The following is a 19,429-nucleotide window of genomic DNA, read 5'->3' as shown; positions in this document are numbered from 1 at the left end:
TAGAAAGGACTTTAGCGTGGTGTCAGAATTTACACTGTTAAGACTCCTGAGAAGGAAGAAAGGAATAAAGGTGCTTACTCCTAATTGGGGGTCTCCAAATTGAAAAGTGACTAGAAAATTGGGATCTAGGAGTTGGGAAAATGCTTCCCAAGGAGAATCTAAATACTCCATTAGGTAGGAATCCTAGAGGAATGTGAGCATAGGAACTCTTAATGGGAGAGGTGCAGCAGAAAGAACAGAGAGAATATTTTGAGGCAGTGGGCGGGGGGAGTTTTGAGCTCCGGGTCACATAGAGGAGCAGAAAGGGGACAGGCACAAGGGGTGTTACTCACCTGCTGGCTTTTCTGGAATGCGAGAAAGGTGAATATTGTGGGTCCATTGGGATTGTGAGACAGAGTTCTTCCTTGTGACCTGGGTTTTTTGGGGATGCATTTTAGCCCAGAAAGCTGAGCCCAGGTGGGCAGTCCCTTCAGTTTTCCAGCTGTGGGGGTAGTGAGTAGTACCTGGTATGGGCTCTGCCATTTCGGCTGTAATGGTGGGGGGGATGCCTGTCTTTCAGTAGGACCCATCCTTTGGTAAGAAGGGAGCAGAGGGCATTCCTGGTGTGTGATTATAGCCAGACCTGACCTGCATGTTCCCTCACAAGTTGTCTGACACGGTTTAGAGTTGGGAGATAGACCCCTAGAGGGGTTTCTGTGGGAGGGAAGTTTCCTAACAGGAAAAGCCTTCATACAGGTGTTTAAAAAGACTAAGGGATGTAGGGGCCATTGGGGTTGCCCGAATCCTCACTAGAGCTATAGGGAGGAGAGAGGTCCAGGATTTTTGAGTTTTTATGCTTAGCTTTGTTAAATGTGTTTTGATAATAGAGTTGATTTTTTCAACCTTTTTGAGGGTTGAGATCTATAAGTTATATGTAGATTTCAGTGTATGTTGAGGGTGGATGCTGTCTTTTGTGCTATTTGTCCCAACAGGTAGTGTGTGTTTCAGCCAGGCTAATACTGAATTTTAAATCTGGAAGTGTTTATATTTGGGCTATGTAGTTGGGCTATGACTGCCATTTAAGTAAATTGGGACTTGTCCTGTGTACTAAAGAGTGTGAAATGATATGTGATGTGTTCCTAATTGTAGTCTCTGAAAGTACCTTATACTCTTCCCTCTGCACAAACCTTAACCTACACAAAGCTTTTGCAACTTACAGAAACCTCCTTCACCATTCAGAAATAACCAGCTTTTTAAACTTATTTTTCTTTTAAAAGTACCTTCATACTCCATACCTTATACCTTTTATCATTAAAACCATATAGTTTCTTTTCTAATTAACCAGAATTTTCAATTTTTAAAAACCCTAACTTTTAGTGAGGACTAAGTCATTCATTAGCAATTTTAGATTGATACTTTTATGAACTCTGGATGAAAAATAAAATTCGGGGTTTTGAGCTAAACTTGACAAGCTAGTCGAGCCCCGCACAATGGCCTTGTAAAGTTAGAATTCATTCTTGGCAGTCTTTCCGGATTCAAGCAGAGGGGAGGGGAGGGCTTGCTCCCTAGCCACCGCTTGATTTTAAAAGTGCCCCCTTTTTTCCTTTTCACTGAGTTTTACTGTCTGGAAAGGGGGTGGTGAGAATTTTTCCTCTGAGCTTTGTAGGAGAGGCAGAAGAGAAGCCCGAGCCAAATCAGGGGCGGGGGTTAAGGAAAGTAAGGGTGGTATTTAGTTTTGAGGGAATATTTCAGCTCTGGTATCGAGTGGGGCAGCAGTGGAGAAACAAAAGGGTATGTGAGCAAATGAGGGGTCCTAGTGTGCATTAGAGGAGCATGGTCAACACGGATGGGGAAATTTGGCCATCAATCCCCGCAGCAGAGACTGCACACCATTAGAGTAAGTGGCCCCGGTATTTATAAGGAAAAAATGGCCTTAGCTGCCACCACCAAGTTTGGCCCAAGGCTCAGAAGTGGGCATCTGTCCCCAGGAACTGTCATTCTTTGTTGGGGAGACCTATCAGCTCCGGAAAGGAGGGGCCAGCCAGCCTGGGAAGGGGTGGGGTCTTACCTAGAGAGGTCTGGTCCCCGTCCAACATCCAGTGGGGCCCACCGCAAAGGGGCCAGGCTTTGAGGCCTGGCCTGGATGAGGACACTGCTGGCCCGGTGAGCGTCATTGCCTCCCAGCAAGCACCTGGCGGGGTGTTAATAGGATGATTTTTGCTTTTGGGACTGCACTCAGTGCTCCAGGATTGTGTCTGTGGGTCCCATTAATGACAGTCATGAGCACTTCAAAGGGAGCTAGTTTCTGTTTGGGGGCTTTTTTTTTTCCTATTGCTAGAGACCTTCAAGGCCAGGTTTAAAATGTCTCATTGGGTGTGGGAAAATGGCCTGAGGTTGCAATGTTTCCATGGCGAAGATGAGGCTCCGGACTTGGGAACACCAAGTCCTGCCAGGACAGAACACTGTTCTGGCCAGTGCCTGTTTGCAGAAGGAAACGTTTGACCCTTGCACGTCAAGGCAGATGCAGATTTGGCGGTTATTAAAAGATTATTTAGAAGAAAGTTACTTAGTTACTTCTGTCCTTGAGCTTTGCAATGAATACAATGAGGAACTTGAAGTCAGGCCTCTCAGTCCTTGAGGCTGTGAGTCCCCTTTTCCCATCTTTAAATTTCCTTTCATGTAATCTCTTCTTGTGTTCTGTGGCACCTTCTGCTTGTTCCAGTGCATTGCTGAGCCAGACTCCGCAGTTGGGCGCTTGAGGGCTGCTTTTCTATTGTTGCTTTTTGCAGCTTGTGCCTGATGTTGGGTGCTAATTGGGAATTCACATTCATGTGAAGGACTAGTTGCCCTTCTGCGCTACAGGGGTCTAGGGTGGTATATCTCTGCAATAGCTCAGTTAAGGTAAAAGGGACATGGACTCGGGCAGTGCCCTCGACCCCAGCTACCTTCCATAAAGGGCACTCGAAGATGGGGGCTGAGACAAGGAAGGGAGCAGGGCCGAAGACCGTCCAAGAGTGTGTGCACGCTGGTGAAGAAGGTGTCAGCGGCTGTAGCTGCAGGGGAATCTGGGAGGAGGTGCGGGACAGCAGCCACACTGAAGAGGGACAGGGCTCTGGTTGCTCCGAGGGTGCATCCAGGGAATCAGGAGGTTGAGGACCAGAGGGAGCCGAAGGTCTCAGGATTGAAGGAGGAAGGAGTATTGGAGAGGGAGAGCAAGAATTACAGAGAGGGGGTCATGACCTGAGTGCAAGAACGGCCGTACACAGGAGATTTTGAACTATTTCTCATTTCGCCAGCAGAAACTATTGTCAGTCAGGATGTTAAAATCACAATTGCCGTTTTCAAGCCACTTGGACGAATTGTCCAGTTCATATTGAGACCAAGCTGTGTTGCAGTAAAAAATAAGGCAATTTGGCCTAAGATCCTGGCCTAAACTGTTAAATCGGAACGAGAAACAAACGTTTTGCCACACAATCAATCAATTAGCCAAATTAAGGTATTAGGAGTCCTTAATTAGCTGACTACTTAGACCTCATGGAAACTTAAGTCGTTCAAATTAATGTGGCTCTGAACACAGTTTGAGGTTGGCTTTTATAGGGAAAATTACATACTGACTGAGGAATGGGAAGGGGAGAAAGCATAGCAGTAAAACAAAGCAGTGAAACAAGCTTTCTTACAATGTTTATCTATACACCTGCAACTTTGCAAAGCTAGCCCAAGGCCACAGTCTGGGAGACCGACCTCCAGGCCAGGAATAGAAAGTCTGTTCAGTAAGTTCTGCTTATCTCTTTGCTTTAGAGAAAGAAATTTGCCAAAAATTATTCATGTTGAGAGCCTTTCTTTTCTACACTTCAAAACCAATGGTTTTGATGTTCTCAGGAGGCAGCCTAGAGTGGCTGTCTTGGGGATGGCTGACTGAGAGTTCCCTATGTGTGGTGGTGGGTGAGCATCTAGCAGTCTACAGGAGGAAACGGACTGTCCTGGACGGTGTGAGGAGCGTTCGAACAAGGGAGGCATCCCCGCTGCCTTAGGCCCACTGGAAATGGAGGCTGGCTGGTTTCCAGGTGTCCCTGGAGGGCAGGCCAGCTGGAGGCAAATGCCTAGAACCCTTTCTGACCAACATTGTATTTTCGGAATGGATGGTGGAATGAGAGATGCAGGAGGGGGTTGGAAAGTTCCCGCTTATAGAACCACTAGATTCACTCACCCAAACGTGATGGTTGCCTGGAGTGGATGTGGCAAAGCAGAGTGAGAGGGCGGTATCCCTGTGTCCGGTTTTCAGTTCATCTCCATGCAGGGAAAAGGAGTTTCCCTTCTTGGTGGGTTCAGGAGATGCAGCCGGAGGGTCAGGGGAACCAAGCCATCAACTCCATGGGCAAGGGAGACAGGATCTGGGGCTTAGCCCGAGACTGCTCCCAGGGCAGCACGCCTCACCGTTCCCGGGGCTGGGCTTAGATCCTCAACTTGTCTCTGGCACACACACCCCTTCCAGTTTTTGACACCAGAATGAAAGGCAGAAACCATGGGATGAACCAAAATCATGAGACTGGTGTGTTCCAAAAGGAAAGTTTATTTTAAAATCACCTGGATGGAAGCATACAAGCCAGCTGAGACCAGGAAACGTGTCAGCCCGGAGCTGTGGGAGCAAGCCCAGGGGTTGTTGCAACCATTTGTTGGCATGGGGTCTTTCTTCCAGGTTAAGCTCAGATTAGAATATTGGTTTTTTTGTGGTTTTAGTTACTGACTTAACTAGGAATTCTGCTGCAGGCCACAGAGACACAAATTCTTTTTTTGTTGTTGTTTTTTGTTCTGGCTTATGGGCTTAGTCAGTGTGGTCCTTTCTGGTATCCTTGGTAAATTTTGAAGACAGCCAAGAGGTCAGTCTCCCAGAAATAGCTGGGAGCTGAGTCTGTGACTAGGCTTTTACAAACAACTGTTGTGATTTAAACTCCCCTAATGGTCAGGTCACTCCCCAGTGCAAGCTTTCTCAGACATTCCTGGGAAGATAAACTTTTGCTACATTTCAAAGTGAAGGCCAGGCAGCTTTTAGGAGAGAGGATATCAAGCAAATTACCTCAACCTTTATAAAATGTTTGGGTGAGGTGAATATGAGTTTTACAGGGGCTAATTTAACCCTAACACTTTTTTTGCCCAAAATTTCTGTTGCCTTGTTTCAATTCAAGGACATATATTTTATTGATCTTTTTAAGAGAAAAGCTTTTAATATAGTTGAGTTCTTTCACTGAGTTTTTAATTTAATATATAAATTAGTTATAAGTAATATTTACATATACTGTGTATGTATGTGTGTCCTGATTACATATCATAAGTATAAAACAGTATATAAGTATACAATATATGTGACTATGACTATGGTATGTATAAAATATGATATATTTTACATCTGTAAAGTATAATAATATAATCACTGCCTGGGTCAGGAAACAGAACACTGCCAGTGCCCCAATGGTGTTCTGAGAGTCCCATTTCAGTTGTAGTGCATCCTGACACCCATAGGTCATTACCATGTGCTCTCTATATTGAGCACTTTAAGAATTTTCTTTATAGTTTTATCATACATTTACTCATTCTTTTTTTTTTTTTTTTTTTTTTGGACAGACAATGAGAGAGTCAGAGAGAGGGACAAGGAGGGACAGACAGGAATGAAGAGAGATGAGAAGCATCAGTTCTTCGTTGGGGCTACTTAGTTCTTCACTGATTGCTTTTTCATATGTGCCTTGACCCAGGGGTCTACAGCAGAGCACATGACCTCTTGCTCAAGCCAGTAACCATGGGGTCATGTCTATGATCATACGCTCAAGCCAGCGACCCTTGCCCAAGCTGGTGAGCCCGCACTCAAGCCGGATGAGTTTGTGCTCAAGCCGGCAACGTCGGGGCTTTCAAACCTGGGTCCTCTGCTTTCCAATCTGATGCTGTATCCACTGCATCACCATAGGTCAGGCATCATTCTTAATATTTATAGTTTATTTAGTTCTGCCTAATTTCAACTGTATGAACTAATCATACATCATGCATTTTTATGTCAGGCTTCTTTTGCTTAATGTGAATGTGGTGGTTTTATTCTTTTTATTTTTTTGTTGTGTAATAAATGTCAGGTAACTGTATTCTGTACTGCTTGCACAGTAAATATTTTTGGAGTTGCAAGTCACAGAAGAATTCCCACATGCTTCACAAATAAAGGTGCTTTATGGCCTGAGCAGGCAGTGGCGCAATAGATAGAGCATCGACCTGGGGCTGAGGATCCAGGTTTGAAACCCTGAGATCGCTGGCTTGAGTACAGGGTCACTAGTTTGAGTGTGGGATCATAGACATGACCCCAGGGACCTTTGCTTAAGCCCAAGGTCACTGGCTTGAGCATCAGGTCACTGCTCTGCTGGAACCCCCGGTCAAGGCACATACGACAAAGCAATCAGTGAACTAGTAAGGTGCTGCAATTACGAGTTGATGCTTCTCATCTCTCTCCCTTCCTGTCTGTCTGTTTCTCTCACTACAAAGAAAAAAAAGTGATTTTCTTTTTTTATCATCCTTCAAAAATGTTAAAATAGTCAAGGTTGTATTTTTCCCATAGCACCATAACATGCCGTGGTTGGAGTGCATGGCAGGTGTTCCTGCTGATAACTGTACTTGTACTGTTTGCAGTCCTGTTTCAGTGGTGCCCTTTGGGGGGGGCATGCGTTGCATGGGAAGAAATAAATAGTCTAAACATTTACATCAGGGTGGAAATGCTGTATCTTTGTGTGTTTATAATTTCAACCTAAATACATGATATGGAAATGTTTTCCATACTAGTTGTACCCTTTAAATTTCCTCCAGCTACAGACCATTAGTTCATAGGGTGGTTTACATGGCCTTTTTTTTTTTTTTTTTGAGTTTTTTTTAAAATAAAATTTAATACAGTGTCATTGATAAATCAGGGTACATATGTTGAGAGAAAACATCTCCAGATTATTTTGACATTTGATTATGCTCTGTACCCCTCATCCAAAGTCAAATTGTCTTCTGTCACCTTCTATCTGGTTTTCTTTGTGCCCCTCCCCTCCCTCAACCCCCTCTCTCCTTCCTCGTCCCCTCCCCACCCCCCCACCCCCACCCCTGTTACCATCACATTCTTGACCATATCTCTGAGTCTCATTTTTATGTCCCATCTATGTATGGATTCATATAGTTCTTAGTTTTTTTTTCTGATTTGCTTATTTCACTCCGTATTATGTTATCAAGGTCCATCCATGTTATTGTAAATGATCCGATGTCGTCATTTCTTATGGCTGAGTAGTATTCCATAGTACATATGTACCAAAACTTTTTAATCCACTCGTCCTCTGACGGACACTTGGGCTGTTTCCAGATCTTCGCTATTGTGAACAATGCTGCCATAAACATGGGGGTGCATTTCTCCTTTTGTTTTTGTTTTTTTTTTGTATTTTTCTGAAGCTGGAAATGGGGAGGCAGTCAGACAGACTCCCGCATGCGCCCGACCGGGATCCACCTGGCACACCCACCAGGGGGCGTTGCTCTGCCGCGACCAGAGCCACTCTAATGCCTGGGGCAGAGGCCAAGGAGCCATCCCCAGCGCCCGGGGCCATCTTTTGCTCCAATGGAGCCTCAGCTGCGGGAGGGAAAGAGAGAGGCAGAGAGGAAGGAGAGGGGGAGGGGTGGAGAAGCAGATGGGCGCCTCTCCTGTGTGCCCTGGCCGGGAATCGAACCCGGGACTTAAGCACGCCAGGCCGACACTCCACCACTGAGCCAACCGACCAGGGCCGCATTTCTCCTTTTGGAGCAGTTCTATGGTGTTCTTGGGGTATATTCCTAAAAGTGGGATAGCTGGGTCAAAAGGCAGTTCGATTTTCAATTTTTTGAGGAATCTCCATACTGTTTTCCACAGTGGCTGCACTATTCTGCATTCTCAACAGCAGTGCAGAAGGGTTCCCTTTTTTCCACATCCTTGCCAGCACTTATTCTGTGTTGTTCTGTTGATGAGCGCCATTCTGACTGGTGTGAGGTGATACTTCATTGTGGTTTTAATGTGCATTTCTCTAATGATTAGTGATGTTGAGCATTTTTCATATGCCTATTGGCCATCTGTATGTCCTCTTTGGAGAAGTGTCTATTCATTTCTTTTGCCCATTTTTTTTTTTTTTTCATTTTTCTGAAGCTGGAAACAGGGAGAGACAGCCAGACAGACTCCCGCATGCGCCCGACTGGGATCCACCTGGCACGCCCACCAGGGGCGACGCTCTGCCCACCAGGGGGCGATGCTCTGCCCATCCTGGGCGTCGCCATGTTGCGACCAGAGCCACTCTAGCACCTGGGGCAGAGGCCACAGAGCCATCCCCAGCGCCCGGGCCATCTTTGCTCCAATGGAGCCTTGGCTGCGGGAGGGGAAGAGAGAGACAGAGAGGGAAAGCGCGGCGGAGGGGTGGAGAAGCAAATGGGCACTTCTCCTGTGTGCCCTGGCCGGAATCGAACCCGGGTCCTCCGCACGCTGGGCCAACGCTCTACCGCTGAGCCAACCGGCCAGGGCCTCTTTTGCCCATTTTTTGATTGGATTGTTTGTCTTCCTGGTGTTGAGTTTTACAAGTTCTTTATAAATTTTGGTTATTAACCCTTATCAGATGTATTGTCAAATATATTCTCCCATTGTGTAGTTTGTCTTTTTATTCTGTTCTTATTGTCTTTAGCTGTGCAAAAATTTTTTAGTTTGATATAGTCCCATTTGTTTATCCTGTCTTTTATTTCACTTCCCCGTGGAGATAAATAAGCAAATATATTGCTCTGAGAGATGTCGGAGAGCTTACTGCCTATGTTCTCTTCTAAGATGCTATGGTTTCACAGCTTACATTTAAGTCTTTTATCCATTTTGAGTTTATTTTTGTGAATGGTATAAGCTGGTGGTCTAGTTTCATTTTTTTGCAGGTAGCTGTCCAATTTTCCTAACACCATTTGTTAAAGAGGCTGTCTTTACTCCATTGTATGCTCTTACCTCCTTTGTCAAATATCAGTTGTCTATAGAGCTGTGGGTTTATTTCTGGGTTCTCTGTTCTGTTGCATTGATCTATATGCCTGTTCTTATGCCACTACCATGCTGTTTTGAGTACAATGGCCTTGTAGTATAACTAGATATCAGGAAGTGTGATACCTCCCTCTTTATTCTTCTTTTTTAAGATTGCTGAGGCTATTTGTGTTCTTTTTTGGTTCCATATAAATTTTTGGAATATGTGATCTATAACTTTGAAGTATGTCATTGGTATTTTAATTGGTATTGCGTTGAATTTATAGATTGCTTTGGGGAATATAGACATTTTAATGATGTTTATTCTTCCTAACCATGAGCATGGTATATGCTTCCACTTGTTTGTATCTTCCCTGATTTCTTTTATCAATGTTTTATAATTTTCCAAGTACAAGTCTTTAGTCTCCTTGGTTAAATTTACTCATAGGTACTTTATTTTTTTGGTTGTAATAGTGAAGGAGATTGTTTCCTTAATTTCTCTTTCTGACAGTTCATTGTTCATGTATAAAAATGCCTCTGATTTCTGAGTATTAATTTTATATCCTGCCACTTTGCTAAATTCATTTATCAGGTCCAGTAGTTTTTTAGTTGTTTTTTTTTTACTGACTTTAGGGTTTTCTTTATTTATTTTTTTACAGGGACAGAGAGAGAGAGAGAGAGTCGGAGAGAGGGATAGACAGGAATAGAGAGACATGAGAAGCATCAATCATCAGGGGTTTTTTTGTTGTGACACCTTAGTTGTTCATTGATTGCTTTCTCATATGTGCCTTGACTGTGGGCCTTCAGCAGACCGAGTAACCCCTTGCTCGAGCCAGAGACCTTGGGTCAAGCTGGTGAGCTTTGCTCAAACCAGACAAGCCCACGCTCAAGCTGGCAACCTCGGGGTCTCAAACGTGGGTCCTCTTAAATCCCAGTCCAATGCTCTATCCACTGCGCCACTGCCTCGTCAGGCGACTTTAGGGTTTTCTATATACAATATCATATCATCTGCAAATAATGATAGTTTTACTTCTTCTTTTCCAACTTGAATGCCTTTTATTTCTTCTTCTTGTCTGATTGCTGTGGCTAGGACTTCCAGAACTTTTCCTTGTTGGGAGTTTTTTGATAACAGTTTCAATCTCATTTGGTGTAATCAGTCTGTTTAGGTTTTCTGATTCTTCCAGACTGATTTTTGGAAGATTGTATGTTTGAAGGAATTTGTCCATTTCATTTAGGTTGTCTAGTTTTTTGGCATACAGTTCTTCATAGTATTTTCTTACAATATTTTGTATTTCTGTTGTGTCAGTTGTTATTTCTCCTCTCTCACTTCTAATTTTATTTATTTGAGTCCTCTCTCTTTTTTTCTTGGTGAGTCTAGTTAAAGGTTCATCGATCTTGTTTACCTTTTCAAAGAACCAGCTCCTGGTTTCATTGATCCTCTGTATTGTTTCTTTAGCCTCTATGTCATTTATTTCTGCTCTGATCTTTATTATTTCCTTTCTTCTACTAGCTCTGGACTTTACTTGCTGTTCTTTTTCTAGTTCTTTTAGATGCAGGGTCAAGTTGTTTATTTGATCTTTTTCTAGTTTCTTAAAGTGTGCCTGTAGTGCTATGAACTTCCCTCTCAGTACTGCTTTTGCTGTGTCCCATAAATTTTGAGTTGTTGTATGCTCATTTTCATTCGTTTCTAGGAATTTTTCTATTTCTTCTTTGATCTCATTCTTAATTCATTCGTTATTTAACAACCTGCTATTTTGCTTCCATTTGTTTGAGAATTTTTGAGCTTTTCTGTTGTGGTTCATTTCTAGTTTCATGCCATCGTGATCAGAGAAAGTGCTTGATATGATTACAGTCTTCTTAAATTTGTTGAGAGCACTTTTGTGCCCTAACATGTGGTCTATCCTAGAGAATGTACCATGAGCACTTGAAAAGAATATATATTCTGCTGCTTTAGGGTGAAAGGTTCTGAAGATATCTATTAAATCGAGTTGATCTAGTGTGTCCTTTAAGTCTGCTGTTTCTTTGTTAATTTTCTTTCTTGAGAATCTATCTAGTGATGTTAGTGGGGTACTGAAATCCCCTGCTATTATAGTATTGCTGTTGATCTTGCCCTTTATATCCATCAAAGTCTGCTTTATATATTTAGGTGCTCCTATATTTGGTACATAGATATTTATAATAGTTATATCTTCCTGTTGGATTGCTCCCTTTATCATTATGTAGTGAGCTTCTTTATCTCTTACTATAGCCTTTGTTTTAAAGTCCATTTTGTCTGATATAAGTATTGCTACCCCAGCTTTTTTTTCATTTGCATTTGCATGACATGTTTTTTTCCATCCTTTTATCTTCAATCTATGTGCATCTTTTGTTTTAAGGTGTGTGTCTCTTGTAGACAGCATATGTACAGGTTTTCTTATCCATGCAGCTACCTTATGTCTTTTGATTGGATCATTTAATCCATTTACATTTAAGGTTATTATTGATATGTAGTTGTTTATTGCCATTTTATTCTTTAAAGCTGTCTTCTTTTTTTGCTATATTCTTTTCCCACTTTGATCTGTTTACTACAGGCCCCTTAACATTTCATGCAGCATTGGTTTGGTTGTAATGAATTCCTTGAGTTTTTTTTTTTTGTCTGGGAAGCTTTTTATTTCCCCTTTGATTTTAAATGATAGCCTTGCTGGATAAAGTAGTCTTGGTTGTAGGTTCTTGTTCTGCATTACTTTGAATATTTCTTGCCATTCCCTTCTGGCCTCAAGTTTTTCTGTTGAGAAGTCAGATGTCATCCTTATGGGGGCTCCTTTGTAGGTGATAGCTTTTTTTTCTCTTGCAGCTTTTAATATTTTCTCTTTATCACTTAGCTTTGGTATTTTAATTATGATGTTTTTTAGTGTAGGTTTTTTTGGGTTTCTCTTTAATGTTGTTCTCTGTGCTTCCTGAACTTGTGAGAGTTTCTCTTGCATTAATTGAGGGAAGTTTTCAGCTATGATATGCTTGAACAAAGTCTCTATCCCTTGTTCTTTCTCCTCTTCTTCAGGAACCCCTATGATGTGGATGTTATTTCTCTTCATGTTGTCACAGAGCTCTCTAAGAGTTTTCTCAGACTTCTTGAGTCTTTTCATTTTTCTTCTCTGCTTTCTTGCCTTCATTCAAGTTGTCCTCCAACTCGCTGATTCGATCCTCAGCTCTATCCATCCTGTTTTTAATTCCTTCCATTGTGGTCTTCATTTCTGATATTGTATTTGTCATCTCCGACTGATTCTTTTTAATATTTCAATATTCTTTTTTATACTTGCTATTTTTTTATTTAGGTGTTCGTAATGACCATCCATTGTTGTTCTAAGATCCCTAAGCATCCTTACAATCATTATTTTGAACTCCGCATCTGGAAGTTTGATTATTTCCATATCACTCAGTTCATCTCCTGAAGGTTTCTCTTGTGGTTTCATTTGGATTGCACTTCTTTGTCTTCTCATTATCTGTGTTTGGATGTTTTGTTTGTAGAGTTGGTTGAGTCTAGGCTTGGTGTTGTCTGCCTCCAGTTTTCAATTGTGTTATTTCTAGATCTTCTTGGGTTGGCATCAGCTATTATTTGTAATCCACTTTCGGATTTGGGCAGCTTTGAAGTCTTGATTTGTTTGTTTTCTTAATAGGTGATAGTCTTGTTTGCTGATCTCAGCAGGGGGCTTCCTTGAAACTGTATTCAGGAATGCAGTAGGTGTAACCTGCGACTCTAAAGGTCTCTTCTACCAATTAATCTCTCTGGGGGCAGGGTGTTTTCTCAGCTTCAGTAGGGAGAGGTGTATCTCAGATCTCCATGGAGACCTGAGTTACTGCCTCTGCTCCCCATTTCTTGTTTTCAGCTGTGTCTTGTTGGGCTGATTGGAACTGGAGAGATGTCTGGAGATCTGTGATCCGGAAGCAATTTAGCCTTGTTTTGTGAAAGGATCAGTCCCTCCCCCAGCTATGGCCACCTCCAGTACTGGACGAGTAAGCTTTTTTGTGTGTTTGTGTTTTTGTATTTTTCTGAAGCTGGAAACGGGGAGGCAGTCAGACAGACTCCCGCACGCGCCTGACCAGGATCAACCCGGCACGCCCACCAGGGGGTGATGCTCTGCCCATCCGGGGCGTCACTCTGTTGCAACCAGAGCCACTCTAGCACCAGAGGCAGAGGCCATGGAGCCATCCTCAGCGCCCGGGCCAACTTTGCTCCAGTGGAGCCTTGGCTGTGGGAGGGGAAGAGAGAGACAGAGAGGAAAGAGAGGGGGAGGGGTGGAGAAGCAGATGGGCGCCTCTCCTGTGTGCCCTGGTCGGGAATTGAACCTGGGACTTCCGCACACCAGGCCGACGCTCTACCACTGAGCCAACCAGCTAGGGCCTGAGTCAGCTTTTTAGGTCGTCTCCTGATTCCTTAGCCCCTCACTGTCTGTCCCTCTCTCTCCCCTTTCCACTTGGAAGATAAGCTGGTCCTTTCAACACACCTCACTCCCTGGTCGCCAGGCAAGTGACTGTGAGCATTATTTTCTGCTCTTTACCCTAGAGTGATATCCCCTCTGGGCTCTCAGCCTCACCCCTCCTCTGTTCCTGTAAGCAGGGGAGATTCAGGTGCTCTCTACCAGGTTTGTTGTGGCTTCTTCTTTGCTCCTTGGTTTTTGAGAGCTGTTCTTGTAGTCCAGAGTTGTTTTTTCACGCTGATTTTTCCTAAATCGATTTGTATTCCAGTTTGGTGGTGAGAGCTGGACGTCTGTGCGTCTGCCTACTCTGCTGCCATCTTCTGTACCTACATGCCCTTTTTAAAATCTTCCCATAACTTATCATGTTGAGAAATTTTCCCGTATCTTTTTTATATTTTTTTATTTATTGATTTTAGAGAGAGAAAGTAACATCATTGTGTGTCCTGACCAGGGATAGAACTGCTAACCTCTGTGCATCGGGATAATACTAAATAACTAGGCTATCTGGCCAGGGCCTGTTTCTTTCTAATTTTTATTTTAAAACTTTTTGTCATTTATCTGCAAGGGAGGGAAGGGGACTGGGTAGGGAGAGACAAGGAGATACAGAGACATCTATTTGTTGTTTCTTCCATCTTTGCATTTACTGGTTGATTCCTATATGTGCTATGACCAGGGATCAAACATGCAACCTTGTCCTGGCTGGTTGGCAGACCATGAGCCTGGCATTTTGATGCCCCGTGTTTGATTCCCAGTCAGGGCACAGAGAAGTGCCATCTGCTTACTACCCCTTCCACTCTTGCTTCTCTTTCTCTCTCTTCCCATCCTGCAGCAATGTCTCGATTGGAGCAAGTTTGCCATGAGTGCGGAGGACGGCTCCCTGGGCCTATGCCTCAGGTGCTAAAAAGAGGTCAATTGCTAAGCAATGGAGCAATGCCTCAGATGGGCAGAGCATCTTCCCCTAGTGATTGTGCCAGGTGTATCCCTGTCAGGGAAACTGCAGGAATCTGTCTTTGCCTCCCGTCCTCTTCCTGATTAAAAAACAAACAAAACAAACCTTCACCCTTGCATTTCAAGACAATGCTACAACCAATTGAGCTATTTTGGCCAGGTGTTTCAGATGTCTTAAAGTTTTATCACTTAAAAATTTTTTGGGGGGGTAATAGTGAACTTTACTGATGGTACAGGACAAAGTAGGGTTTCCTAAGCCCCTCCCCTTCTTCAGGGGGTCTGGGATGGAAACTGCAGGTCAGGTTCTCAGTATGTTGGGGGATGGATCTGGGGCAAGGACTCCCCAGAAGCTGAGGACTTCTCTTCCTGTTGCTGGGCCTGGTGGTCCACGAGGCTCTTACTCCTTGGAGGCCATGTGGACCATAAGGTCCACCACCCTGTTGCTGTAGCCAAATTCTTTGTCATACCAGGAAATGAGCTTGACAAAGAGGTCATTGAGGCAATGCCAGTCCCAGAATCAAAGGTGGAGGAGTGGATGTCACTGTTAAAGTTGCAAGACTGTGCATTTACTGTTGTGATTTAGAGCTATCCGCCATAATGATGTTTGCATGTGTCTGAGATGAGGTTCTATCTTTTTCTCCCCATCCTCCCACTTCTAGCATGGATATCTCATTGTCCCAGAACTATTTTTTTCTTTTGTGTGTGTGTGTGTGTTTTTCTGAAGTCAGAGGCAGGGAGGCAGAGAGACGCACTCCCATATGCCCGATCAGGATCCACCCTGAATGCCCACCAGGGGGCAATGCTCTACCCATCCAGGGCATTGCTCTGTTGCAACCAGAGCCATTCTAGCACCTGGGGCAGAGGCCACGGAGCCGTCCTCAGTGCCTGGGCCAACGTTGCTCTAATAGAACTTTGGCTGTGGGATAGGAAGAGAGAGATAGAGAAAAAGGAGAGGCAGAAGGGTGGAGAAGCAGATGGGCACTTCTCCTGTGTGCCATGGCCAGGAATTGACACCGAGACTTCCTCACACTGGGATGACACTCTACCTCTGAGCCAACCAGCCAGGGCCACTCAGAACCATTTTTTAAAAAGCCATTCTTGGCCCTGGTTGGTTGGCTCAGCGGTAGAGCATCGGCCTGGCGTGCGGGAGTCCCGGGTTCGATTCCCGGCCAGGGCACACAGGAGAAGTGCCCATCTGCTTCTCCACCCCTCCCCCTCTCCTTCCTCTCTGTCTCTCTCTTCCCCTCCTGCAGCCAAGGCTCCATTGGAGCAAAGATGGCCCGGGCACTGAGGATGGCTCTATGGCCTCTGCCCCAGGCACTAGAGTGGCTCTGGTCACAGCAGAGCGAAGCCCTGGAGGGGCAGAGCATCGCCCCCTGGTGGGCAGAGCGTCGCCTCTGGTAGGCATGCCGGGTGGATCCCGGTTGGGCGCATGCGGGAGTCTGTCTGACTGCCTCCCCATTTCCAGCTTTGGAAAAATGGGGAAAAAAAAAAGCCATTCTTGCCCTCTTCCCTGCAGAGCTTCCTGTGCCATCATATTCGTTTCTATGCATGAGTCTTTATAGGCATTTCTTACGTACCTTTGGCTGGTTTGTCTATTGTACTGTCATAATTAAAGTAACTTAAAGCTCTCATTAACTGATAGGGGCTTTCAACTATTTTCTTTTTTTTTTTTTTTTTTTTTTTTTTTGCATTTTTCTGAAGCTGGAAACAGGGAGAGACAGCCAGACAGACTCCCGCATGCGCCCGACCGGGATCCACCCGGCACGCCCACCAGAGGCGACGCTCTGCCCACCAGGGGGCGATGCTCTGCCCATCCTGGGCGTCGCCATGTTGCGACCAGAGCCACTCTAGCGCCTGAGGCAGAGGCCACAGAGCCATGCCCAGCGCCCGGGCCATCTTTGCTCCAGTGAAGCCTTGGCTGCGGGAGGGGAAGAGAGAGACAGAGAGGAAAGCGCGGCGGAGGGGTGGAGAAGCAAATGGGCGCTTCTCCTGTGTGCCCTGGTCGAGAATCGAACCCGGGTCCTCCGCACGTTAGGCCGACACTCTACCGCTGAGCCAACCGGCCAGGGCCAATTATTTTCAGAGTTGTAAATGGCTACCAGTTTAGGGTTTTCATTGGCATTTTATTGGAACTATATATATAGATTTGGGAGACTTTATTTATTTATTTATTTATTTATTTATTTATTTATTTATACAGAGTGGAAGAGAGAGAAGCATCTGCTTGTTGTTCCACTTAGTTGTGCACCCAGTAATTGCTTCTCATATGTTACGTGTCTTTACTGGGACTCGATCTAGCGACCTGAGTATCCAGCGGCAACTCTGGGACTGAACTGGTTAAAGTGCTACTCCAGGAAGGCACTCTCCCACTGAACCACAAACCAGGGTGGAATCATGACATCTTACAATAATTTCATTTCTGAATCATGTTCACAGGCAACCTTTTCATTTATTTAAATCTGTTAAAATTTCCCTATGGCCCTGGCTGTCTAGCTCAGTTAGTAAGAGCTTTAACTCGAAGCACAGAAGTTGCTGGTTCAATCTCCAGTCAGGGAACATACAGGAACAAATTGATGTTTTTGTCTCTTTCTCTCTCTCTCTCTCTCTCTCTCGCCCTTCCTCTCTCATTGGTAAAATCAATACATTTTTTAAAAAATGATTCCCTATATCTTTTTAATACAAATGATCTTAAATTTTTTAAAATTTATTTATTAAATTAATAAAGATAGGAAGGGAAAGAGATAAAAAGAGAGAAACATACATTATTTTGTTGTTCTACTTATATATGCATTCTTTGGTGCTTGTGTGTGCTCTGACCAAGGTTGAAACCGACAACCATGGCTTCTTTGCTGTCACGGGAGAGCCGCGACGAGTCTATGCCAGGTTCTGGAGCGGGAAAAGGTATGAAATTGACTTAAATATAGACAGAGACTTAACGATATATACAGGATGGGTTCAGGAGTAAGCCACCGCTCCTTGCAAACAGTCACTACCGTTCTGGCTGCAGAACATGGCCTCCCCCAAAAAGACATCCGTCTTTATTCCTGAGAAAACGTGGTCCATTAGCAATTCAATGACGTTTCCAAGGCAACTCAAAACAACCTCCACCATACTAGTCAATCTAACTTTACACCAAGAAGAAACTAGCTTCCAGTCTCTTCCGGGGAACATGGGTGGGCAGGTCGAGTACTGAAGCACAGCTCTTTGTTAGCTTAATTAGGCAGGTGAGGTGGGGGGTTGGGCCCAATGCCTCTGTCCTTTAGATCAGTGGTCCCCAATCCCTGGGTCGCGGACCATACTAGTCCGTGGGCCATTTGGTACCTGTCCGCAGAGAAAGAATAAATAACTTACATTATTTCCGTTTTATTTATATTTAAGTCTGAACGGTGTTTTATTTTTAAAAAATGATCAGATTCCCTCTGTTACATCCGTTTAAGACTCACTCTTGATGCTTGTCTCGTAAGTTCAACAATTATATGTAAAAATACCACAGTTTTTATGCCTGTCGCATAATTTTATTTTGTACATTTATCCGTCCCACCCTAAAGGCCAGTCCGTGAAAATATTTTCTGACATTAAACCGGTCTGTGGCCCAAAAAAGTTTGGGGACCACTGCTCTAGATATCCAAACTGCAAAATAACCCTGTTTATTTTTTGGTCCTCAACACTCTGCATGGTGCTCTAACCAACTTAGCTAACCAGCTAGGGTTTGGATGAATTTTTTTAAAGTTTTTCATTGATTAGAGAGAGAGAGAGAGAGAGAGAGGAAGGGAAAAAGCAAGCAAGAGAACGAAGCACCTTGTCGTTGTTCCCCTTAGTAGTTCCATTTTAGTAGTGCACTCATTCCTTGTGTGTCCTTCCAATATAGGAAGGCTGTGGGTTTGATCCTTGCTCAGGGCACATACTGAAGTCAACTAATGAATGCATAAATGGGTGAAACATCAAATCTGTGGTTCTCTCTCCACTCCAATCTCTCTCTCTCTCTCTCTCTCTCTCTCTCTCTCTCTCTTTTTCTCTCTCTTTCACAAATGAATCAATAAAAATTTAGACCCTAGCTGGTTAGCTCATTTGGCTACAAGTGTCATCCGGAAATGACAAGGTTGAGGATTCGATCCTTCACTAGGACACACACAGGAAGCAACCCGTGAATGCACGGCTGACTGAGTGTTTCCCTTCCCCATTCTCTGTCTCTCCTTTCCTCTCACTGTCTCTAAAAAAATAGCCCTGGCCAGAGAGCTTGGTTGGTTGGAGCATCATTCTGGAAAACAAAGGTTTCCAATTTGAATTCCCAGTCAGGGCACATCCAGGAGCAGCTCTGTGTTTCTTTCTCTCTCTCCTTGGCTCTCTTAAAATAATAATAAATAATAATAATAATAATAGAAGAAAAAGACAATGCTGATGTTGTGCCCAGTGCATTATTTTCCCCCAGAAATGGGTGCAGTCATGTGGTGTGCAGAATCGTTTGAGGAGGAATCCGAGCACACGTGGTTTAAGGAAAACAGTGCCCAGATCCCCTCCTTCCATGTGGTCAGCTTTGTATGAGTGATTTTCCTGAGACTCTCCGGCCCCTGAGGATGGTGCAGGGCTGGCTGTCATAGTCCGGGGCTCCTTGACAGTCACCCCACTTAAACTCCACAGGATAAGGGGGTCCTCCACCACAGTTGGAAGCTGAGGCTTTATTGGCCAGAAGGATAAACTTCAGGGACACGATGCAAAGGGACACTAGCGATACTGTGGTCACTGTGTGAGGGTGAGTGCATCTGGGCCCAGAGGAAATGTACCAGTCACTGAATTTTCTCCTCAATCCACAGGTCCTGGCTCCCCAGAGCATAGAATCACGAGCAGCAGGAAGACGTTGTAGAATTGGGTGTCAGCATCTCTGGTAACACACCTGAGTGAAGACAGGTTTCTAAGCCGAAACTGAGAACAGACCCACAACACGCCACACACAGCCTCTCTATTGCCAGGTCATTTCAGAGCATTGAAGAAAATGATCCTGGCTCAGGTGACTTTGGGCTTTTTTTCCTCTTTTTAG

General features: G+C 44.3%; 1 protein-coding gene and 1 non-coding gene across 3 annotated transcripts in view; one reads left to right on the top strand and one right to left on the bottom strand.

Annotated features, from left to right (window-relative positions):
• LOC136332025 (zinc finger protein 615-like) overlaps nucleotides 1-19,429 on the top strand; it is a 76,005-nt gene that overhangs the window by 45,182 nt on the left and 11,394 nt on the right. For both annotated transcript variants that reach the window (XM_066271246.1, XM_066271245.1), the window contains exon 2: nucleotides 19,206-19,399. In XM_066271246.1, the coding sequence (XP_066127343.1) occupies nucleotides 19,385-19,399 (15 nt within the window). In that variant the 5' untranslated portion in view covers nucleotides 19,206-19,384. The remainder of the gene's footprint in view (nucleotides 1-19,205; nucleotides 19,400-19,429) is intronic.
• On the bottom strand, nucleotides 16,389-16,464 carry TRNAV-AAC (transfer RNA valine (anticodon AAC)). The gene has a single exon. It is a non-coding gene; the product is annotated as a tRNA-Val (tRNA).

This window comes from Saccopteryx bilineata, chromosome 3 (genome assembly GCF_036850765.1).
Source record: "Saccopteryx bilineata isolate mSacBil1 chromosome 3, mSacBil1_pri_phased_curated, whole genome shotgun sequence".
Classification (NCBI taxonomy): domain Eukaryota; kingdom Metazoa; phylum Chordata; class Mammalia; order Chiroptera; family Emballonuridae; genus Saccopteryx; species Saccopteryx bilineata.
The sequence above is the reverse complement of the archived record's forward strand: the minus strand, read 5'-3'. Positions and strand labels throughout refer to the sequence as shown.